The 24,746-nt window shown below is 44.8% G+C and overlaps 2 protein-coding genes across 4 annotated transcripts in view; one reads left to right on the plus strand and one right to left on the minus strand.

Moving 5' to 3' along the window:
• The window catches only part of LOC103005929 (TLE family member 1, transcriptional corepressor), an 87,575-nt gene extending 69,349 nt beyond the window's left edge, over positions 1-18,226 (minus strand). For all 3 annotated transcript variants that reach the window (XM_057547917.1, XM_057547918.1, XM_057547916.1), the window contains exons 1-4: positions 18,084-18,226; positions 17,197-17,297; positions 15,690-15,753; positions 15,532-15,576 (exon numbers count right to left, since the gene is read on the minus strand). In XM_057547917.1, coding sequence (XP_057403900.1) covers positions 15,532-15,576; positions 15,690-15,753; positions 17,197-17,297; positions 18,084-18,107 — 234 coding nt within the window. In that variant the 5' untranslated portion in view covers positions 18,108-18,226. The remainder of the gene's footprint in view (positions 1-15,531; positions 15,577-15,689; positions 15,754-17,196; positions 17,298-18,083) is intronic.
• A 1,543-nt stretch (positions 18,227-19,769) lies between these two features.
• Positions 19,770-24,746, plus strand: part of LOC103019235 (spermatogenesis-associated protein 31D4-like) — a 215,289-nt gene continuing 210,312 nt past the window's right edge. Inside the window, exon 1 of the mRNA XM_057549053.1 lies at positions 19,770-19,855. The gene's annotated coding sequence lies outside the window, so the exon portion shown is untranslated. The remainder of the gene's footprint in view (positions 19,856-24,746) is intronic.

Consider the following 24,746-nt stretch of genomic DNA (forward strand, 5'->3'; position numbering starts at 1 on the left):
AGGAAGAGCCAGCTACATCATCATGGCATGAAGGCTAAAATTACAATTACGAAAATAAAACATGCCTATGTAAAGACAAAGACTGCACGGGAATATGCAAAAAACAAGTCGCCTCTGAAAACCAGGTTTATGAGAATGGTCTTTATTCAGAACTTGGAATGTTATTTTCCTTGCAATAACACTTAAACCCTTTCCTTTTCATCATAGCAACCTTTTAGGCCTGTGTAAACGGTCTTTGGTTGGTACTGACTTCCAAGGGTCTGTGTCACTATGTCCCTGACTTCCATCATGACAAAGCAAACACCCAGTGCACACAACTATAAAGCACAATTTATCATTAGCTTTAGCATTTCTCATCATCCCCTTCCCCACATCTTGTTTGGAGATCACTGAATAAGCAGTTTGGTATGAATGTCTCCCTAACAGGTTGGAATCTTTAGCCAATCTAGATAGTGGGAAAGGAATTTCCTGCCTTAGGTGACCATGGGACCGTGGTTCCCTAATTTTAAAAACATGCTACAGCTGAATGACCCACACATATGAAGGACGGCTGCCACTCTTCTTCCAGAGCAACTTCTTAGGGAAAGCAGCTACTCCATCAAGAGGCCTATGCCATCAAAGCCATGTGGCATGGCAGCAGAATGACCCCAAGTTAGATAGATGTGTGTGTGTGCATGCATTGCTAAGGCCATCTGAGTCCCAAACTCAGTCTCAGTTGGGAAGCCCCATCCCTGGGCCTTCTTCCTCACAGGCTGAGCTGCTGGAGAGGTGGTCCTTTGGGAAGGAAGACAAGGTTCCTGGCATTCCAAGTGGAAACCTGGGATTCTCTTTTCAATCAACATCATGTGCCAAGAAACCTGCGAAGCTCCAGAATGCAACTTACCCCCCCAGAGTGGCCAGAAGATGAATTTGAATGGAGGGGGCTCTACTGCAAACTGGGAGTCGGCCTCTGCCTCAGGAACAGTGCTCTGTTGAACCCAGCAAGTGCCAGAGGGGCATCAAAGGCTGGGAGCCACTGAGGCAGAAACAGAACTTGTGTGCAGCGAAGTCAACAGTGGAGAAAAAAATTATTTTCTCAAAAACACCTTAGGATCATAATTAAAATGAAATCTGGGAGGCTGGAGAAAATTTTCAAAGCATACCCTTTTGGAAAAGCTTTTAAGTATTTACAAGATGGTAAGTACAAGGATACTAGACAACAGACTTCATTAATGCATTCAAAAGTCACAGAATATTAACTCAGATATGCAGGTGGAGGTAAAGAGAAATATTTTAAATACAAATTAATTCTTTTTTTTTTTCTCCTTTGGCCGCCCCGTATGGCATGCCGGATCTTAGTTCCCTGACCAGGGATCCAACCTGCACCCCTGCATTGGAAGCGTGGAGTCTTAACCCCTGGACCACCAGGGAAGTCCCCACAAATTAATTCTTAAAAAAACAAAATAACCTGATCATCACAACACAATACAATCCACAGAGAAATCTAAGCAAGAGAAAAATAATCATCATTTCTCCAAGATAACAATCAAGCTACGTTCAGGGAAACAAAGTGTGCTCTATGAGGATAACTTACTCAGGGTTACTTGGATTGACCACAAGTATATATAATTAAAAGTATATAAAGAAAAAAAAAGTATATAAAGAAAAACCCCCTTATGCTCAATCATATCAACTTGTAATTTTTTTTTTAATTTTTGTATTTTATTTATTTATTTATTTTTGGCTGCATTGAGTCTTCGTTGCTACGCACAGGTTTTCTCTAGTTGCGGCGAGCGGGGGCTACTCTTTGTTGTGGTGCGCGGGTTTCTCATTGTGGTGGCTTCCCTTGTTGCAGAGCATGGGCTCTAGGTGCATGGGCTTCAGTAGTTGTGGCACGTGGGCTCAGCAGTTGTGGCGCACGGGCTTAGTTGCTCCGTGGCATGTGGGATCTTCCCAGACCAGGGATTGAACCCATGTCCTCTGCATTGGCAGGCGGATTCTTAACCACTGCACCACAAGGGAAGTCCCTCAACTTGTAATTTTTAAATGATACAGTGTTATAACGTGTTGTCTAAGATTTACTGGGGAAGCATTAAACAAGAAGGGATAAAAGAACACTGGGTCGGGCTTTCCTGGTGGCACAGTGGTTAAGAGTCTGCCTGCCAATGCAGGGGACACAGGTTCAAGCCCTGGTCCAGGAAGATCCCACATGCCACGGAGCAACTGGGCCCGTGCACCACAACTACTGAGCCTGTGCTCTAGAGCCCGTGAGCCACAACTACTGAAGCCTGCGTGCCTAGAGCCCATGCTCCTCAACAAGAGAAGCCACCGCAATGAGAAGCCCGCGCACTGCAACGAAGAGTAACCCCTGCTCGCTGCAACTAGAGAAAGCCCGCGTGCAGCAACGAAGACCCAACGCAGCCAAAAATAAAAGAATTTATAAATAAATTAATTAAAAAAAAAGAACATTGGGTCATGAAAGTGAGAACAATTTCTAAACCAGGGGCCACTAGAAGTTATCACTCCTGTTACTCACCAGTTATTTTACAAGTGGACAAATCAATTTCTGTGCTTGTGTGTGTTTTTAGAAAGCATCCTAGATATTCTCCCATTAATTATGTGGGTTCAGGACATGTCAATTCTTGTTTCCCAGAGCACAAGAAACCAAATTTAACCCACGTATTGTGTTACACTGGTCTGCACTCGTGTGGTTCCCACAGGGCTGGGCTGGCTCAATAATGTCGAACTCCTTCTGGAAGAACAGAATAGACTTCCTGCCATTTGGACTGTGAAACACAGTAATCCACCAGGGAATAAAGGTCAATGTTGCACTTTTGGTCATTACTGAATCATTTGAGATGATCTGCGGTGAGGATGAGAGGAAAATCGAAGGCTGTGAGAACGCTGCAAATGGCTTGACCTCAGACCAATTTCCATCTCCATCTGTCTAATAGACATGTGGATAAAAAGCCTCCCTCCTTCTGGGCTACTGGGCTGTTTTCAAATCCGCAGCACAAGCCAGGAACCAGTTAAACAATACATTAATAAGGGGAAATAACCTTCTAAGCCCCAGACTGACACTTACTCAGGTTTTAGGTCATCAGCTCAAGTTTGGAAAGTAATTTTCCAGTCTGCAAGCAGTACTGCAAAGCAGAAATTTTAACGAATACGGAGAATCATCTGCAGAGCTGGGGCATGTGCCAGAAATCTCCTCATTTGTACATGCAAATATATGCATGCTTACACCTCCACCCCCCCCCCACCAAAAGACATCCACACGATTTCTATTGCGTCTGCTAACACACACACAAAGGGGAACAGCAGTTCCAAAAACTGCGCTGCTGCAAAATAAGTCTTTTTTTTCCAAGTGTCCAATTAATGCTGCTTAATCCTTATTAAGGCATTTCAATCCTTAAATACAAAATATTCCTGGGAACCCAGAGCCCAATTATCATTTAAGCCAGGGAATAAATGTTAATATCCTAACTTTACACTAATACTCCCCCCCTTTACCGGTTAGGCCAAGCTCCTTTTTTGAAGGTAATGCTGCGTCATATATAAGTTTAGGCCCCCACAGTATATCAATGTCAAACAACATCGTGTCAAGCTAAGATTCAATTCAGGTAAGTGCCACTGCCAAATTTTCTTGTTCCCAGACGGGCTTTAAGATTATTTTATTGCTTAAAATTTAATTTGTTCCAACTCGTGTCTCCATGACAACGTTGGCTAACCCTGCAAATCATTTGGGTAATTGGATATCTTATCTTTCTATTGCTCTCAAATCGAATGATTCTCCTAGAATTGTAACAGCCAATCAAATTTACAGTCCCCCTGAGTAATAGACCTGGAAAAGTAGCCATATTCATCTCCTCTTTACAGCCATATTAACCAGTATGCAGCACACAGTAGAATCTGGTCTTCAAACTATACTCCAAAGTATAAGTGGTGTCAATACCAATATTCTCACTGTGCAAACTCTACTCAAAAGCCCCCTTTTATACTACTTTAATTTGAAAAGGAACAATTGGTACCCATTCCATATAAACCTTGATCAATTTCAGTACTTCGAGGGAAACTGACAAGAATAATTCTGCATGCTAATCAGAAAAAATAATAATAAAATAAAAATCACAGCATTTTGGGGGTAATTTGCCCTTGTGATAAAATCATGACCAAAACAATGGCTGCACAAGATGACAGTAGTACACCAACACTGATTTGCCTGGGGCTCTTTCAGGTGGGTAAGCTACATCTGATACATTGTAAGAAGTAAGAATGAATACAGATTTAGCAACCAGTTCAAAAATCTCTGCACCCTTAGAGAAATCCACAGTTGAAATGTGACACCCCCTTATTATTTCATTTAATTCATGAGTATCACAGCATCCAAGGCAGTCAATTATGAAATACAGATTTCTTATAAGATTTCAAAGTCAGCAGTTCCGCTCTTGAGTTAGTGGTATGATTTTGGCCTTTGGTCAGCTAAAAAGTACAGAAGTTGGACACATTTCAGTGGTCCAATTCCAATCTCCTCAGTAGCTGTGCAAGGAGATTTGCTCCGCGGGAGCTCAGGGCCCAGGCACTGTAAGAGAGCCAGCCGGGTTACAAAAGGAAAAGGCTCTGGAACCCAGGCCAACTGGCAGGCCGAAGGGGTTGTCAAGAACCTTGTGCTTCCCCTACAGACACTCAGAGGACTTCAGGACTCAAGCTAAACACAAACAGACGCAACGTGGAGCTTCTCAGCACACCAATGTCAGCAGGCAGCCAAGCTTTTAAGCAAGTGTGAGAGCAGGTATTGGCAGGTATTGTCTACAGTGTCCTCTTTTATCCCAAATACTTACAAAAAGTTGTTACTGCATCATGCTTGGCAATAAGAGTCAACAGCCTAAACTTCCAGTCTGTCTAATCCCAATGGCCCTGGCTTTTCTCCCTCCTGTGTTTTCCCTGCTTCCTCAAATATTAGCACATAAGCAGCAGCTGTGAATTGACAGTCCACAAAAATCTCAAGCCCATGTAGTACCTGGAGAATACTGCAACACAATTATCTACTCAAACTTCTGCACGCACTTCACAAGTTTTCATAGCCAAAGAAAACTATATGTATGTATACATCATCAAGGCGCACAATTTTTTTTTCTCCAACAAAGCAACAACTCAGTCATGTAATTCTCACACACACACACACCCTTTTACAAGATGACAAAACTCTCTTCAAATTCAAAGTTGGATTTTCCACATTTCATTAAAAATAAAAAAATCAGAAACGCACCTCCCATCCTTTATTTTGCCAAAACTCACTTCAATAAAATGAACCAAATCCTCTTTGTTGTTCATCCATCCCCTTAAATGAAAAAACTCAACACAAGGCTATTCTCACTGGTAGTTGTATTAACTTCTTAAGGCTGTTGCGTTCCAAGGGCACATTTTGCTGTTTGGCTTAAATAAGGCATCTTAATTCCTCTAGATTCTTTAGACAACAGAGATTGCCAATAGGAACTTAAAAAGAAGTTTCCTTTTGAGCTTAGAGATAAATGCTTCTCATCTGAGAATTAAAAAACTTTGTAATTGAGGAGAAATAATGAAAAGTGAACAGTTCAGATGCAGGAAGGAAGGAAACTGGGCTTGGAAAAACAAGATGGGATCATGGCCTAGAATTCCAAGGGCAGGGTACAGTTTTAAAGCGACAATAATAGATTTGAGTAACAGATTTTGAGAACAGCTGTCCTGAGAGTGCCCAAGTGCCAGACTCCTGCACACAGAAACTCACTCAATCCTGATAACTACCCTATCCAGTAGGTGCTATTGTCATCCCCTAACCTTCTAGCCCAGCGCTCCCCAACCTTTTTGGCACCAGGGACTGCTATTGTGGAAGACAATTTTTCCACAGACTGGGGGGGCGGGCGGGATGATTCAGGTGATAATGCGAGCGATGGGGAGTGGCAGATGAAGCTTTGCTTCGCTTGCTCCCCCCGCCGCTCACCTGCTGCTGTGCGGCCCGGATCCTAACAGACCTCGGACCGCTACTGGACCCCTGTTCTAGCCTGTTCTTTCTTTGTAAGGAGGAATAATTAATATCCAAGGGAGGCTGGAAGGATTTACAGAGAGCTCCTACAGTACAGTTCCTAGGGCACAAGGAGCTCAATGGATGGAGCTGTGACTACTTACTCCAATGTCCCAAAGAAGCTTACTCTACAATAAACCGAAGAAGCTGACTTTTGAAAGCCAAACTGCTGAAATAGACAACTGTCCGAGAACCGAGCGGGCACCTGTAGCTGCAGGCTGCGCGGTCACTGGACACCCTTCCTCCATCCCGGTGGCCCATCCATTATTCTCTCCATACCAGACCAAGATGTAGATCAATGTTAAGACCCCCTTTCCTAAACCGAGAGCGACCTTTTTATTTTCACTCACTAATCCATAGAAGCCTTTCAAGTGGCACAAATAAAGGCAGCTGCATTTTGTTCTCGAAATCAATTTTCTCCCCAGCCATCAACTAGATGTTCCTGCACAGAGAAAGAACAGCCCTTCCCTTCTAATTCAAAAATCCATACTGCCATTGCCCTTGCAAACTGCTAAACAAGCAGTATCGGCAAGTCACTTGTGTTCTGTAATATATTTACTGCAAATCCCAATGGCTCGCCTCCTAATGCAGTTTTCTATTGTGTCTGTGCGTGTCAATACACTGGCCGGTCACCTTACTTGTAAGAGGTTCTGCCCGACTGTTTGCTCAAGGCATCAAGAGGGCACCAAGGACAGACAAAGGCTGCACTCCTGGAAGCCCTAGCCTTGGAGAGCCTCCTCCACATGCTGGGGTCCTCAAAGAGGTTTTGTTTTCTGGTACTTCACACCCCTATACCACCCACGGCCTCTGAGGCCAACCTAAATTCTCCACCAGGACAGCTTCCATCCACACAAAGTTCAAAATCAGAGTCCTTTTGCACAATTACTTCCTGGTTTCCTACCTATAAACACTAAAGCTGTTCCCCCAAATGAATATGCTGATCACATCTTAAAGGTGCGTTATCAAGGGCCAAAAGGTACAAGGGCTTGGGAAGGTGAATATTGGCTTTTCTGTTTAAGTACAAACCTCTGCATTCAGGTGACAGCTGAAAAGCAAGCACCCTGACACCACATAATGGTGGATCATCTAATACAACCATGCCAAAAACAAAAAGGCAAGTTAACGAGGAAAATGTTATAATATGCTATAAACACCTGTTCAGATGGAATTCTTAAAGTGTACCTGGAGAAACTCCACTTTCATGTGCATCAGTCTCAAATGGAGTTGGCTGCTAAAGAAAGGCTTGAATTATCTATTTATCTTTTGGGGTGAGGGGAGGGCAAAAGCTCTATGCAAGATACGTGACAGGCAGATATTACAAAAACATTACCTTATAGACTCCTGGTATCAAATAGGTGGGTATAATACAGGGTGTTCACAGTACATTTCTCTCTCCTTTTCTGTATATTTGAAATTCTTCATAACAAAAGTGTTTGGGGTGGGGGGAGGGACTCTGTAAAGACTTTTAAGTAAATAATCAGTGGGTATAATCATTATTATTAAGAAACCTGGTGACTAAGTCAAGTCTAATGCCTTGGGAGAAGCTTGTAATGCAACTTACCCACAGCTCTATTAGTGGCTGTGGTCATCCTTAGGAGATGAGCAGTGGTTCCCAGGGCGGTGACGCATGCACACATTCAATTCACACGGAAACCCAGGCCTCAGAAACATGCTACTTTTGTTTTCTCTCTCTCTTTTCTTTTTTTTTTTTTTTTTAACTACAAACCCAAATACATTACCATCATTAAACTCCCCGTTAAGAAGCCTCCGTGGATATTCAACTATAAATCACTTTTCCAAAAGAAAAACAACTGAGCAAAAGTGGCTGGATGAGATTAGAACTGTAATCCTACAAAACATCTAGTGAAACCAAACATTTCATTCTTAATTTTAGCATAAGGAGCCATACTGGTACTGTAGATCCAAGTTTTTAATCTGGATTCCAAGGACTTGCTGAAAGATCTTAAGATGTCCACAAACAGCCAAAATTGTTGGGCAAAGCTATCTTGTGTATTAAAATGCGTACTTATTTTTGCCAAGCAGCTTTCACCTGATTTTCACATGGGTTCAGGATCCAAAACAGTGACAACTATCGCTCTACCTAAGGGGCACATTAAATGCTACTTAAATGCCTACTCGAACTCACTGGGAAAGGAAGATGCAAGTCTCAAATTCAAGCCTCAAGCAGACTGCAACACAGCTGGAATAACAGAAAAAGGCCCATGAGAAAACAATACTACAAAAATCAGAGCAACAGTCAGCGATGTGACAGCCTCCTGTTGGAGCAGCCATGGAAGGCCTTGAAGTAAACAGGCAGTGTTGGTATTTGAACTAGACCTTGAAGGATACTGAAGGAGGCCATGTGAAGTTTGACAAAAAAGCCTGGACTTTTAAGAAAACAGAAAAACACAAAACATATTTTAGGTATGAAGAAGGGACCCATCTGGCTGGATTAAAGGGCCTGGAGGGAAGAGGACAGAGGTGACCAAGTAAGACTGGCAGGAACAACCACCAGAGGCAGATACACAAGGCTGTGAGTGACGGGCAGCGAGGCAATTACCGGAGTGGGAAGCCAGAATCAGAAAAAACGGGCATACCTAGGAGGCCAAAAGACCCATGCCCCTAAAGGAATTCTGCATTCACCACCTTAAAGGTGTTCCCTTCCAGGGCGAGCGTTCCAAGACTGTTTAAAATGTGGGCTAGTGGTCTTGACCGTGGAGTGGGGGTGTCCCAGGGGCCACTCCGGACAAGCCAACAGGGAGCACTGAGAATATAAGTACTCTGATTTTAACCCCTTCAATTAAAATTTCCATGTATTATACATATAGACAACATACCAGCACAGTAACATATTTATAGAACTTACAAATTATAAGTGAACAAGTCTGGGGATATGTTTTTAAACTTTTTACTGACAGGCTGCACAAAATACCGCAGACTAATAAGCTAGTTACATCAGTAATGACACTAATATCAAACCCAGTCCAGTGAATTCCCTGGCAGTCCAGTGGTTAGGTCTCCACACTTTCACTGCTGAGGGCATGGGTTCAATCCCTGGTTGGGGAACTAAGATTCCGTAAGCTGTGCGGCGTAGCCAAAACAAAACAAAACAAACCAAAACAAAGAACCCAGTCTAGTACCACATGTATTTCAGCGGTTTAACAAACTGCATGAGTTGGTCACACAAGTTCAAATGTACCTACATTCTCAAAGACAACTGATTCTGCTTTATCAAGTGAATAATGATTATCTAATGAGTATCTATTGGAAATAGGTGCACTACCCTTCCGGCGTGCACAGCAATGTACACCTACCACACTTAATAGCAGTTTTTCTCTATTCGGCAGATGAAAAAATCAATTCAACGCACAGAATTCTTCTAGCTTATTTTTTCCTTATACCCAAAATAAGCTTCACACTACCCTTTTCTCACGAACATATTTTGTGGTCAAAGATGACTAAGTAGCAAATACTACTACTAGAAAAACTAAAAAAATGTGTTTGTTATACCTAGTATGAAAACATGCTGGGCAAGGGGGTAAACAATGTTCTCATGGTTATGATTGCATGTTGCTTCAAAGCAGACAAACAGAATTAAAAACTTAGTAGTTACTAAAAATTGAAATGCAAACTAATGAAATACAGACTTGTGTGAAATCACAGGTTAAAACTTTTTGTCAACGTTTCTTGGAGTTTCACAAAAAGTGTTATGGTGACTGGGTGATCTATAAACTGAGCAGTTCTGTAATCATGGTGGTTTTTCAAACAATTTTAGAGACCATTTTTTCTTTAACCAAGTGAATGGTAATATATGAATCTCTTAACTTATGTTAAAATTTTGGTAATCTTTTTCCATTTTTCTGATCAAACCATGCCTCAGAATAAATTAGAAAATCTCTCCCACACCTGAGGGCCCACGCCTACACCCACACTGCCCCACAAACACAGACTCTACTTCAAACATCAAGCCATGTTCATGGAACAATCCTACGGCACACGTCTCACTACAGAACTCACCAATCCCATTAGCAAACACTATGTTGAAGCTATAAATGCCTAATCTTGTCCAATAAGCCAACTTCCCAAAACAGCTCTCTAAAGTTTAATTAAAAACCATTACACCAAATATTCCACATTAAAAGTACTAGTCCTGAGAATTTCAAATTTTAAAAACCTGAAGCAACAGTAAGCATCATGGATAGGAAGGGTGGCGGGGGGCACGGGACATGACTGAGTCAATCAAACCTTAATGAGAGTCCAGTCAGTTTCTTAGGTTTAATCCACTTCTAGAGACCACAGAAGTTTAATAATAGAAAAGCTGAAGACTTAGATCTAGCGAAACTCAAAATGGTTCCAGGAGCCAGTAACTGAATATATCTTTAGTGTAACTACCACACAACATGATTTATTTAAATATTTGCTAAAGGAACAGATTTTCCTTTCTGTGTTTCTTAATAAACACTATTTGGAGGAACATCTGAAGCCCTCTGGACAGACTCTCCTTAACTGACACATACAAGGTGCTGGGTTCCGAAGCCTGGCGGGGACTCATGCCTCTAGAGGAATGAGTCCTCTCTGGTGAGAGGAGCCCTACTTTAGGGCCTGCCTAGTCTAACCCTTTTTACAGAGCGGAAAACCAGGGCCAGGCAACTTGTTAATGACTCACCCAGTCACTAACTGAAGTCCCTAAATAAGTGACCCTAACCCACTCTATCTTACACCAAGGTGGATCCCAGAGATCAGCGGGACATTCCCCCTCAGCCCAGCCCTCTGGAGATGGCAGAACAAAGGGGAGGGGAGGGAGGCTCTCTGACCCAACACGTGCCCCCCTGGCCTCACCTGACCCTATCACATCCTGTCCTTACATAAAATGCTGGTATTTTGTTCCTCATGGGTTTTTTGGTTTTAATTTTGAACTTTAAAAATACTGTTTACCTTGAGTGCTAAACTTTTTGACACCTCCCTTAAACTCTGTGCACGAGGCAAAGGCCTCACTCACCTCACCCTAGGCCAGGCCCTGGACAGAAATCTGCAACTAGTCCAGCTGTGGAAGGGGTCAGGAGGGTGCTGCTTAAGGAGTGAAGAATCCGCCCCGCTTGCCAATAAAAAACAAAGGCTAATCTTGCGCCTCGGAATCTAGGTTCTAAATACAGGGAGCTTTATCTCTTAACTCCTACTTGTAAAGGACAGGCCTGGCTAATGAAATCAAGTGGGGGACCACTCTAACCTTGAAGACAGCTACCTTCTTTGTATTACAAGGTAGAGCTTAACTCTAAGTTCCTATACTCCAGCTGGCCAGTCCCATTCTGAGATACTGACTTAAAAAAAAAAATCTCAAAATGAGAAACTGTAGACTGAAAACCCAATGGTTTAAAAACAGGAAAAAAGGTAAAACGTACAAACAGTAAGAGTCACATCTAAGGAATTAACCCACAGGTGAATCCCTAACAGTTCCACCTTAACACTTTTAAAACACTACTAAAGAACAATTTCTTTCTAAAGAGAAACTTTAAAGCACACATCAAAACTGTGAAAGCAGTTTCACTCCAAAATTTATATGGTCTGAGACACTGTGCTTGCTGAACTATCACACAGAGTTTGGAAATGTTCAGCTCTCGTCTGGTTTTTTTTTCTCTTTCTCCTCTCCTTCCCCACCCCACAATCAGGATTGCAGAATACTTTCCTTTCAGAGCTAGTCCTTTCATTTATTTTTAAATTCTTCCACCACCCTGGAGAGCCCGAGCACTCACTGCCTGCCTTCAGAAGAACACAGGCACAGAGAGGCAAAGTGAATGATCAAACTCACTGCATCGCTGGGGCTCAACCAGAGCCCCGATAACACGTTTCAAATTTTCTTTGGTTCTTCGACCCATTTTAACCTGCGGACAGTACTGCTCAGTTGGCTACAACTTTCTACCTACCCACAGCTGTGGTCCCCACAGACCAGTCAGTACTGCTGATTTTCCTAATTTTTAGAACATGAGGCTCACCCCAAGGTGTCTCGCAAATGATGAAGTTGATCAAAACGGACAAACATTGAGAACAGGCACGCAGTGGGGTAGACTTGGGTCGCTAAGCACAGGCCCAAGGGTGATTCCACCACTGGCCTCATGCGCCAATGGCAGTGGGGGAGGAGGGAGACAGGGAAGAAGCGCTGAATTGGGAACCAGGTGAGCCCAACTCAAGCTTCAACAGATGCTTGGCCCTGACAAGTCCCAGACTCTGAGCACGCACCCAAAGTTGCAGGCAGAGCAAAACACCTACCCAACCTAACACCTACCACCCAATCTACTTCACAGGACGAGGCAAATCGCTTTGGAAAACTAAGTGCTGTACAAATTCATGCCACCAATGACAACTTACGGCACGGCTTCATCAGTGTGCTGAACAGGTATACAAGTGGGATAAATCAGGCTTATATAAGTACTTCGAGTGCATCTTATTCCCCAAAATACCAAAGGAGGTAATACCACTCCACATGACAGAAAAAAAAACTTTAAATATCACACTGCCAAACACACTAGGTACAGCCCTCAAACACAATTAGACTCACGTTAACCTGCTACTTTTTCATGTACCCTAACACTGGTGGTATCAGAATTGCTCCATCTTTCATGAAAAGTCTCCACCTCTCTGTATAGAAATATCTAGAGTTTACACGACCTACCTGAAAAGAGGACAGGCAGGAATCTATAAAAGGCTCAAAGGAAAAATATTTTTGTCTTCATGCTACAATTAAAGATTTAAATATCCATGACCAATCCTGATCTCGTTGACTTTTCGGTAACCAGCCACAAATAGAAGCAGAGAAAGTGAGGGGAAGGCTTATCAGGAAGTGTTGACACAACATAAACACAGACTGCGGGCACCAAACCAAGTAAGGAAACCACAATTATACCATTCTTGATTTGGACGCACTTCCACTTTAAAACTTCCACACGGAAAAGTCGGTGGTGAGATTTGACACTGAAACCCATCAAACTCACTCCTCCAACAAAGCCGCTGAAAGGTGGGGAGGAGAGCGGTCATCACACTGGAGACAAATCTTAACAACATTAAAGCTCTCTCTGCGGCAAGTTTCCCCATCACTGCATTTTTTTTTCAGTAACAAAGATGTTGTCAGAAATGACAATTTTTTCTGTCCCCTGATGATGCCTTGCTAGCATTTGGTTATAAGCCATAAAGCAGGACTAATTTCAGCCTGTCAGGAGTCTCACTAATGCCCAGTTTCCCCCTAGAGAGAATTCCTGTCAAATCTAATGAGAGCTCCAAAGGCCCTCTCTACAATATAATGAGCACTTAGGCCATGCTGGTGATCAGGCGGCAAAAAGCATCAATTTGAGCCTGGCTACACCCTGGGGGCCAGACGTCACCAGTTTTAATAAGAATTATGATTACTAGCTGCACCAAATGCCTCCTCAGAACTTATTATTAACGTGTGACATTCAGAAGGATGTTTTTCAAATGTAAGGCCACTTTAAACTGAATTACAGCACTGTTCTGCATACCACTCTAGTTAAGGGTCTGTCAGCATTTACAATATAAACTAAATTTCAGGGGGCTTAATATCCTACTATGAAGAACACAGCGTCTCTCAGCTTTTCACATCTTTCAAATTACTAAGCATATTATTAATGCACACTGGCTCATGGACAGACAATATATACCCACAAATGCCCGATGGAGTACAGAAACTCATTTGAAAACTATTTTCACACCATGGGGTTCCTGACCCTCATCGTCCCTTCTTCCTTCTTCCTATGCGATAAAGAAGAGTTCACTCCACCAAGCAACCTACAAGAACCCAGAAGAATTTCACACCTCCTGTAGCTCCCCCAATAAATCCAGCACCAGCATACATCACATAGAGGTGGCATTCCCTTGTATGAAGTCGGTGAGGTTGTTAAATCCTTTGAGTTTATGAGTTTAAGAGAAAGCTCAATCTCCTCTTACCCTTCCAGAATATTTGTTGGGGAAAAAAAATGTGCCTTTAGGGTAACTTAAAAAAAAAAAGTGGCAGGTTAGAACTCCTCGACCAAGTCTATTTGCGTAATTAATTTAAATCACCATGTATCTTCTAGCTTAATTACTATCAACAAGTTACAATTGCCTCAATCAGGCACTAGCCATTTACGCACACAGAAACAAAGGCACAAACCTAACATAAACTAGGCTACCAACTTTGCAGATCAGAATAAAATCAGGACTTTTAAAGGCCCAATTACATTGTTAATGAAAGGCCCTGAACTTAACTATCTCCTTCCAAACATATAACTGAGAACAGATCTAAGGTACATGACGATAAATTAACATTATGAAATCTATGATGAATTAAAAATCAAAGAGCGCAGAGTTACAAAAGCAGAATTCAACTCTGAAACACACTTGCTTAATGAAAGTCTTTGAATATAAGGAAGATCTGAAGGCTGAACTAATCAATTTCTCCACCGTGCCCCAGCCGGTCAGCCAAGCTCTTTAATTTAATGAAACAAGGGTTTGAGATGAAATAGCACATATACATCAAGTAAGAATTGTATTGTTGCACTTTGAAATGTGTCCAACTGTGCAACTTCATCTGATGATAATTTTTTAAGAGGCAATCGATTTCTAAAAGACTTATTGTACCAGAGTCTTGATGAAAAAGTGAATGTCAGCATATCTCCAAAATACTTACACCCTGCCATTAATGCTTTCTTTGGCAGACAATGACTACTCAATCGAGGGTCCTTTGGGCTGAGCAATCATTTAGCTTTTCTTCTCTTATGAGATCCTTAGTGCCTTGTTCCAGCTCAATACTCTTTTTATACACCATTATAGTAGCCATAAGTGTGAATTTTATGGGAACTTGCAAACTCATAGTCATAGCTTGAGCTTTCCAGTCACTAATCTTTTCATGCTTTTAAAACCACTAGGACTGACATATGCTGTGGTCATAAAAGGATGCTTTTTTCACCTCCAAACCTGCATCAACTGAGACATTTTTCAAAGAGATGTTTGCTAATAAGCCACTGATCCTGAGTGTCGCTTTATGTAGCCCCAAAGCATAGGGAGAACTCCATAGTTAGTCATATAACTTGTTTAACCTGAATAAAGACACTCCCGAATACCCTTCTTTCCCACAGAGATTCACACTTCTTACCAAATCAGCATAAAAACATTAGCTATTATGAACTTCAGAACTCTACAGGATACACAGATCTTTCAAGAGGAAAATAAATGTATCCAGGCAGAAAAGTCAAGTCAGAGCCTCAATTCCTACCTGCCTATAAACAGGCTAGTTTACGCTTCCAAAGTACCTCTCACCTAGTAACTTAAACATTCTATAATTGTCAAGAAGCAGCTCCTGCTGCAGAATACTGCCACCAATTTGCAAGAAGGGAAACCAAGGCTGAAAAATGGCATATAAATCCCCCCCACTCCTGAGGACAAAGCCAGTATAATAAAATCATGACTTACTTCTCATTTCAACTTGAGATTTTGCTAAAGCTTACCTGTTTATGCATTTCTATGTTTAATCCATATGACATTTCATAATACTGTAAAAAGAAAAAAGAACCAAGCATTTCATTAACTCACATTTTGTAATGCCGAGAACCCATATTTGTTAATATTACGTGAAAAGGAAAAAAGCCTAATCTTTGATACCTACCATCACATAGTGTCTCTGCATTTCTGTCTTTTCACTTGCCAGTTTCTCACATTCCAATTTAAGGCTACGAAAACAAAACAGGCAACTTAATGTAAACATTATGTCACTAGTTTTAACATCTGCCTCACATATTTGCACTTCAAGTAAAAACACAGACCAATTTGGAAAAACCATAAACTATCTAGGTAAACACCCAAAAGCTTTGTCCTTGCATTTAATAGGGAAAAAAAGAATAAGGTGAACAGTACAAGGTATCCACTCAGCAACTATTCTTTTTCTTCTTGGTGCAGACCTGGTCTCATGCCAAGAAAGAAAAAAATCTGTCAAAACCTCTGATCTACTCAGAAGACTGATTTCTCCTCATGGTCATCTGTTCACTCGTACTTGCTTCTCTGCATCAGAGTTTGCTTCCCTGGACTTCACCAAAACCTGGCCTTTGCACAACCTTCAGTCTCAGGCATAGGCCATCTCTGCCAACTCAAATAGTCTCTAGGTTTGAAAACTGTACCTGTAAAGTTACTTCTACAATTGTTGGTCCCTTTTAAAACCTTTGTTTTTTAATTCCCTGCCAAAACATGTTACATAGCTTCTGCAATTAAGTAGGTTGAAGTCTTCCCTGCTTGGTAGACATAGTGTAGGCAGGTATGCTTCAAGCTCTAGAGATTATTATCTTCAAGTAGACAAAAGGCCAATAATCACAAAGCCTCTGCAAAATAAGAATATTCACACCCAAGCATCTGTGTGTTTTTCAAGTGTGACAAAAATAAAAACTGTCATTACACAGTTATTTCTTAGCTCTAATCAGCTAAAACTTAATAGAAACAGGGGAAGAAACTAACATTTCTATAAAGTCCACTATGGACAGGGTGCTTTACAAATAGTTTACATTTATAAATTTTCTGAAGCAGCTCTCATTAGATGAAGACGCTAAAGCTGAGATGGCTATAAATGTGACTCCAAGCCCTGTCCTACCCAAACCAATCCAGAATGAAGCCAAAGCAGGTGAGCTTCCCCCTACACACATCCACCCCACCCCCCTCACCACCGCTAATGATGGGCACAGCTGAAAGCATCTACCCTCCCATAATGGACTTTGCCTCAAAGAACTCAATTCTAGTATGGCCAACAGTGATTTCAACACCCGCTTCGCCTCCCTGAACCTGTACTCCTGAGCTGGGGCATCGACTGAACCAAGGTTTCAGCTCAGCCTGTTGCAAAATAAATAAATGAAGTGCAAATATTGACAGTTCTCATGCAACTCCTAAATACACGAAAAAAGGCTCCCTGGAACAGCAGCAAACGGGCAAAAGGGAAACAATGGGAGGAGGTGGAGACAAGAGAAGAGGCGGCCCGGGAAGAGCCGGGAAAGGGGGTAACGTGAATGACAGGTCTTAACTGCGACTCCACACGCCACCGCCTGGACGCAAGTACTAAGTACAGCCGCCGCCGCCACCAGGGGCACGGAGCTGCCGGGGCGACCACTCACCGGGCGCGGCCGGACACGCACCTGTGATACTGCGCCTGCAGGAACTGAAATTCCTCTTTAATCCGGTCCAGGGACTCCGGGATAGTGAACTTGAAGGGCTGGCCTGCAGCCTGGTGCGGCGTCTAGGGACGCCCAGCGAGGGGGACCGAGGGACGGGTATGAGGGCGGTTGGATAGAGAAGTCAGTGAGAGAACGAAAGAGTGGGTGGGACATAAACAAAAAATAAAGTTAGAAGTGGCGGAAAACGGAGCCCCAAACTCGAGTTTGCGCTTCACTTTGGGGAGAGGGAAGGTGGACCCTCCCAGATCCGAAGCTTCTAAAGAGGCTTGGAGCCTCTTCCAGCCTCCAGGGCGGGTCCCGGTAAGCGCGCCCGGGTCACCTGGCTGAAGGGACAGGGGCTCCCCGGTGGCGGCCGGGGAGGACCTGGCCAGATTGTCGTCGACACCGCCGCCCTCTCCCTCACCAGGGTGATAATGACCCCGGGCACCAGAGGAGAAAACCCCCTTACGCTCCCCGTTTCCAGTGTCGCCGGGGCCACCTCCAGGCGCGCCGGAACGGGGGCCGCATTGACATGTAAATAGGCGACACGAGAAACAAAGGGGGGGGCGCCCTACCCGCCTCGGGGAATGGAGAGGATATGGCCGGAGAAACCCCAGTCTCCCCGAGCGCCCCGCCCGCCCAGTCTAGACGTCAAGTAGGAAGGAGCCCAGATCAAAGGGGGGAAATTGAGAGTTTCAGTCCACTCCCCACCACAGGAGGGGAGGGCCCGGGACCTCCCAAGCCTAGCACCCCTAGAGGCCACGGTCTCGGCCAGAATGCAGCAGCCACCCACCTCCTCAACCCGCAGCAATAGCGCCCACCACCCCCCACTACCCTGCTCCCTACTCAGCCACCCGACCGCGCCTCACCGGGTGCCGGCTCTGCGGGAACATCGCTCTGGCGGCGGCCGCGGCTCTGTTCCCGGGCAACTCAATTCTCCGCTCAATTTCCAACTTTAATCTCGCCGAGGAAAATTAAGCCGGGAAGCCAGGCAGAAGCGGGTAGCGCGCTGGCCACGCACGCAGGCGCGCTTGGCGGGGCGCACAGGCCACTCGGCGCCGGGCCGCTCCTGCTCCCGCCGATGCGGGCTCCCGCGCTCAGGGCCACATCACGGGGCACCCCGGGCCCGGCTGCACCAAAAACCTGCGGGGCGCCGCCGGCACTCGGGAAGAGGGCGCAGGGGCTACGCTCCAATCCGCGGGCCTCGGCCGCCCGTGCTGGGAGGTGGGGGCGCGGTGACTCCCGCCGCGCTCCCCTCGGCGATCCGCGTGCGCCGCACCCGTCCCGGGCAAACAAATCCAGGCGGGCTGCTCTCCTTTGCTATTCTCCGGGTCCGCCTCTTTTCCGGGTTTTCCCCGCGGCGCCGGCCGCCGGCGAGGTGCAGGTGGCGCGGCGCTCCGGGCTAACCCCACACAAACAAACCTGACGATGTACAGGGCTGATCCCCGCGGGTCCGGGCAGCGCCCACAACCAGGCACCCGCGGGCTCCCTGGAGGCGGCGGGGTGCGAGGTCCCGGCCGCAGCGGAGGCTCCGCGCCCGGCACTCCGCAGCCTTAACCCGAGCCGAGGAGCGCGGGATGACGATGAGGCGGAGAAAGTGAGGAGGGCGCGCCGGGAGGCGGCTTGGCACGCCCAGTGCGGCCGGCTCTCGGTGTTCTCCGCGGTTGCACAAACCCTCCTGGCCCGACGGGGCTACTCCGCGGAGGGCAGTCCCGCAGCCGCTCACTGCTCCTCGAGCCTTGGGCGCATCCGGGCGCCGCGGCCCGCGCGCACTCGTCCTGCACGGCCGGCGCGACCGCTCCGGACCTTTCCTCCGAGCCTCTCTGTCGACCCCCTTTCTTTCCTTCTCTTCGTCCGCCTCTCGCAAAGGGCGCTCCAGCCCGCTGCAAAGTTCTCTCACGACCCGGGGAACGACATCCAAGAGATGGTGGGGAAAAGCCCAAGAGTGCTCTCCACCGCTCGACCTCCCTCCCCGGCGGGCAAACTCTGCGGGCGAGTCCGGAGTATTCGCGGCGGGGGTTAAGTCGCCGAGGGCCACCGGAGGTCCGGGTAGGTGGCGCGGGTCCCGCCCGGCCGTGCGAGGGTGGGGGTGGAGCAGTCGGCTGCCTCGGGGACGCGGGGCACAGGGTACCCGCCGCCGCCGCCGCCGCTGCTCCTGCAGCCGCCGCTCCCGCCGCCGCCGCCTCCGCCGCCCGCGCCTCTCGCGCCGGTTACATTAACACGCGGTTTCACACTCCGGAGCTAACCAGCGCCGGCCCCGCCCAGCCCCGCGCGGGCGGGGCGCGCGAGCGCTGAGCAGGCGGGGGACGTGGGCCCGCTCTGGTGGAGGGGGGAGCGGGAAGGCCCGCGTCAGCCAATCGCATGCGCCGCGCCCAACGTGGGGTGCTGACGCAACGCCTCCTCAGAGCCTATGGCAGCGCGGCACCGAACGGGCTGTCTCCCCCCTGCCCCCTTCTCTTCCACCCCGCTCGCTTCCATCTCCGCCATCTCCCCCGTCTCCCCTCCCATCCACCCCCACCCCTCCTCCGCCAGCCGCGTCCTCCCGGGCTCGGTGAGGAACTGTTCCTGGAGGAGCCGCGGGACGCCGAAACCAGCCAATGGGAAGCGGCGAGACGCGGAGATTGGCACTGTAGATGGGAAGGTCGGTGGGAAGGAGAGCGGCGGGGCCGGGCTGTCAATCAAAGTAACGTGGGGCAGCAGAGGGAGCGTGCGGGAGCGCGCGAGCGGGAGGGACCCGCGAGTGTGCAGCCGCGGAACCTGGGGACTCGAGTGTGCAAAAATCCTGCCACTTGTTCACTTTCCCTTTAACGAAAATCCTCAGATCTCAGTGAAAGTAACTCAGAGACTAACCGCGTAGTTTCTAATGAGGGAGAATGGGTGCTTTTTGTTGGTTCGAGCCAAACGCGTCTTTCGAAGCTGGCCCCTTGTTTGATGCTACTCTTTTTTTTTTTTTTAATTATTATTTAATTATGATGCTACTCTTGAAAGTGAGGTCACATTCAAAAATTTCTCTGAGGGTTGTTTTTCCTTGAGCTGCCTTTTCGCGGACTCACGAGGAGTGGACTGTGCACTTCGTGGAAAATGCATAAATGGGCAACTCATTGGCTGGCGTACGTACACCAGCGGCTTAAGACTAGGCTTTTGATGCCCACGCCCCCTTTTGCACCGAAGGTGGTAGGAATTGGTTTTTATTGGAGTATTTCAAACCACTTTGCAAAAAGATTGGCCTGACTTGGTTTGGCGGGAAGGATACCCGCGGTGCTGCCAGGGTAGGGCTCACGCGTCCCAGTCACAGATGCGTTGTTTTGCCCGCGGCGCGAAATCTCGGGTCCTTCTCTTGATAGTCCTGATTTCGTTGTGTTGGGAAGTAGAGGGCTGCTGAGAGTTTTAGGGGCCTCTCAGCAACATGACCACGAGTCTGTTTCCAATTACTGGAAACAAAGGGAGACAATGGGATAAACAGCATTGAGACCTGAAAAACCTGTCCTGCCCACCCCATCCCCGTAGTTCGCGTGGTACCCACCCACCCCCGGCAGAAATGTGTAAGGAGCTAGATGGGAAGCGTTGGGTAAAGGACGTGGAAAAAATTCTTATGAGGTGGAACTTGACTTTAAAAGGATTTTGAGATTTTAAATAAACAGGGCATACTGCGTCAATCTCCAGTTTTTGTCTGTTTTTCTAAGTACATCCCACAGAAAACCTTCAATATTGCCGCATTTATGCTTGAGTTTAGAGAGCAGTTCAGTTGAGCTATTTCCACGATTGGTACGTGAATAATGCTGTTTTAGCCAAATGGTGGTGAATTCTTCCATGAGAAAGACACATCTTTGACAAGCATTCATCTTATGTTGGAACATACTTAAGTTTTTGGTGTTAATGGCCTCCGTGTTACCATTATTTTACTTTCAAGAGAGTTAGGGAAACGCATTTATTTAAACAGAAATACAATTTATTCGAAGATTTGCTTTTACAGCGATCTTTTTCTTGAAATATTAAAAGAATCATTTTAGATAATACATTTCACTGGTGGAGTTCTTAAATATGTATGATATTGATTTGTCTATAATTGGATCAATCCCAAATATCAATATAAATGAAAAATTAAAGGAGTGATTTTAGCCAGTCTGTACAACACCATAGTAATTCTCAAACAAGTTCAGCATTGTGGCTCATTAAGTGGGGTAAGGGAGGGGTTCTGTTATTCATTTTGCTGACATGGGAAATGAATAGGAAGGAAGCACTGCCCCTTTTCTTGGTTAAACTTGGTGATGATGAGAGCAGGCTTGCCCCACATACAGAACTTTCTGAATCATACTGCCATGAGCAGCTAAGCTTTGCCCGTTGGCAACCTGTGTGCCTTGAAATCATGTAGTGAATGGGCCACCTATACCAGTCTGTGGTTGGTTCATCCCATAACCAGCTCCGGGATTGTGTAGAATGTGCTTAGATGCCACAAATATGCCTGTGCATGCTGGGACAACTAGGGCAACTGAGACTTTTCTCTGGCTTACCCAAGCTTTACTTTGATTTACTGGCACACGCTGGTACTTAACTTTAAGTAGAGAAGTTAGAACAGGAACAAAACTGTTGCTACTTCTTTTTCTCTCCCCTCCCCATCTCCTTCAAAATCAGTTCTAACACATTGTTTTTAAATGTTCTCTAATATAACTGTTCACAGCAAACATGTCTACTCACCATATTTCCTAGTTTGCCAAGGGTAAAAATTAGAAATTCTCTTTTAACTAGTGCTTCTTTACCAGTAGAGTTTGAATCACCAGGCTTTTTGATTTCCTTATGATGTAGTATCTGGAGAAAAGAAAGAGTACTGATTTGAAAATTGGAAGGCCTTTAATTGTTTGCATGAAGATGGTCGGTTTTTGATGGCTTCTTTCTCTTACAGCATATCCTCCTTAAGAGAGGAGGCTGGGCCCTTTTTCAAGGTCATGTTTTCTATGTGATTGTCATGCTGTAATAATTATACTACAAAACTCTCATCAAACTGCATTACAAATGATGGTGTTTAAACAATCAAGTAGCTTTAATCTTATGTTTTAAATAAATAATATATGTGCAGATTGCCTACAGCCTTTTTAAAGGAAAATAGTCCTACTCACGAAATCTATAATTTTGGTCTGCTGTTTAAAGTCTGTTAACCACAATCTTCTTTACCTTGAACATATTCATGTGTTGATGATGTTTTTTACATGAAATAATATTAAGTACCCCTTGTCCACAGGAAATTGTCTCTGAAAAAAGTTCCCTCTTTATCCTCTGCAAAAGAAACAAAAAGATTGCCAGATTATTTATTTTATCATTGATGCATATATGAGTATATTTCCATTCGTTGCTGAGTTATCAGATTTTCAACTCACTAACAGTATAAGTGATTACAAAAACTAGGTCCTATCTATAGTATAGGTACTAGACACAATGGGAAAAATTATGAATGCTGGTCATAGAAATTATGCATCTTTTAAATCTATTACTGTTTTATTTGAAATAAATAATAATTATGCACATTTTTAAAAGATCACTTTTGTCATTTTCTCTTCCTTTCAGCTGTTATACATTTCCTCATTTGACTTGTTTTTTTTTAACTGGAAGTGTTCTTAAACCTAAGAATGTAGGGTCCAGAAGAAATCTTCCGAGCATTCCTTTAAAACCTTTTTTCCCCTCACCACTTTACCAAAGAAAAGGGCAGGATGGGCATGGTGGATGGAGGGGAGAAAGCAGAGAAGAAAGAAAAAAAAAAAAAAGTCAGTAGCAGATCCATGCAGCAGTAAAACCTCAAATAAAATCACATCCAAAGAATCTCTTGCGGTTTCACACAATATGGTAAAATTAGAGATTGCAGGAAACCAACTAAATTAAACGGGGAGCATTTGAAGAGAAACGAGCAGACTTTATGAAAATGACACATTGACTGACCAGTATGCTTTTTTTATCAACAATTTCTTTGTTAAGATGCAGATCAAAGGAACCTGCATATGTTTTCATTTTGTTCTAACTAGAAAATTACATCCAGATGTTTAATAGGCATTTGGTTGGTTTTTCAGCATTGATTAGATATGTTGGTTCTGTTTGCTTACAAGTGTAGTCGGATCATTAGCTAATGCAAAGAAATGTTTGCTGGGAGTTGCTAATTAGGGCTTTTGGAAACCCTCCATGCTCAAGAACAATTTGTACAGTGGCCAGAGAACTTGTGGGACTTGGGGAAGTTGTTTTCCTTTCTCTGTCAGGGTGGGGAGAAGCAGACAGCCCAGTTCCCTAATCTCTTTTTGCCTAGGGGGATTGCGATGCTATCCCTGAGGACTGGAGTGCAAATAAATTAGGAAGAGACCACACAGGCACTCCAAACCCAGAGATAAATGTGCTCTTTCTGGAACCACCACCATGCTGTCTTTGGGGGTTGGGAGAGCGAACATCTAAAACGCTGAACATTAACATGTCGAAGATGCTTGGTGCTAATGTTATCAAATACACAGCCTTTTAAAGTATACTTTAGAGACAGATGGGAAAGCCCTTTATGATAAACGAGTGTACTTGAATTCATTACTGTAGTACTTATAATTGAAAATGTCTCCTTTGCAATTTCAGTACTTTCACAGGGTACAAGAGACCAAGCTTTGGAAGGGGGAGGCTGGGGCTCGCGAAAGGAGTGAGGGCGCGTAATTTTGGAGACGAGGATGAGACTGGGAGGAAATGCAGTGTTTACTTTCACAGCCCACCCACTTGTTTACCTTGTTGAAGCCCCAAAACTTGTCGGAGATTAGCCGTTCACACGGTATTCAAATAAACTGAGAATTTGAGGCACCAGGAGGATAAACTTCTTAGCTGGCCAATCATGTTTTTAAAAACACTTGGCCTGCGGAAGAACACCACCTCAGCCGGGGCGAATTTTGTTTATGTAAGTCTGAACTTCTAGAGAGGTGTAGGTCCAAAATAGCCTGTGTTGAGAAGTCATCCTAGAGGTGCAGATACAAATGTTCCTCTTCATCTCACCGCCCCTTCCAGGCCTACTTACATCTCTTGCCCATGTTTGGCACACGTGTTAATTTGTTAATGTGGACTGGTAAAAGTTGGGATAATACACTTTTTTGTTTTTTTTTTTTAATCCTTTAGGTTTAGCATTTAGCTCAACAGAAGCTGAAGGGCATTTGGTAGACAAAAGAACAAGTAGTTAAAGGAAGCACCTTTGACGGCTCCTTCCCATATTCGCATAATGGAGCAAACCCTGGCCACTTAATACTCTCTGCAATGACCCACCTTGCTGCAGGCCTTGGACTTGCTAGGAAACCAATCTTAAACAGGGGCACCTTTCCTCTGGCCTTAAAAGCCTTTGCTTTTGGCAGTATTATTTAAATAACTTTTCTTCCTGAAGCTAGCAATTTCTCTGAAGGGTTAAAGCTGAGTTCAGCTAATCTCTGATTGCTTGGTGCTCCTCACGGTTGAAGGCAGGTGAACTCTGGAGATGAGAAAGGGGCTAGAAGGCAAGTGAATATTCCAGATACCTCCATGGCTTCTAGAATGCT

This window comes from Balaenoptera acutorostrata, chromosome 6, assembly GCF_949987535.1.
Source record: "Balaenoptera acutorostrata chromosome 6, mBalAcu1.1, whole genome shotgun sequence".
Classification (NCBI taxonomy): domain Eukaryota; kingdom Metazoa; phylum Chordata; class Mammalia; order Artiodactyla; family Balaenopteridae; genus Balaenoptera; species Balaenoptera acutorostrata.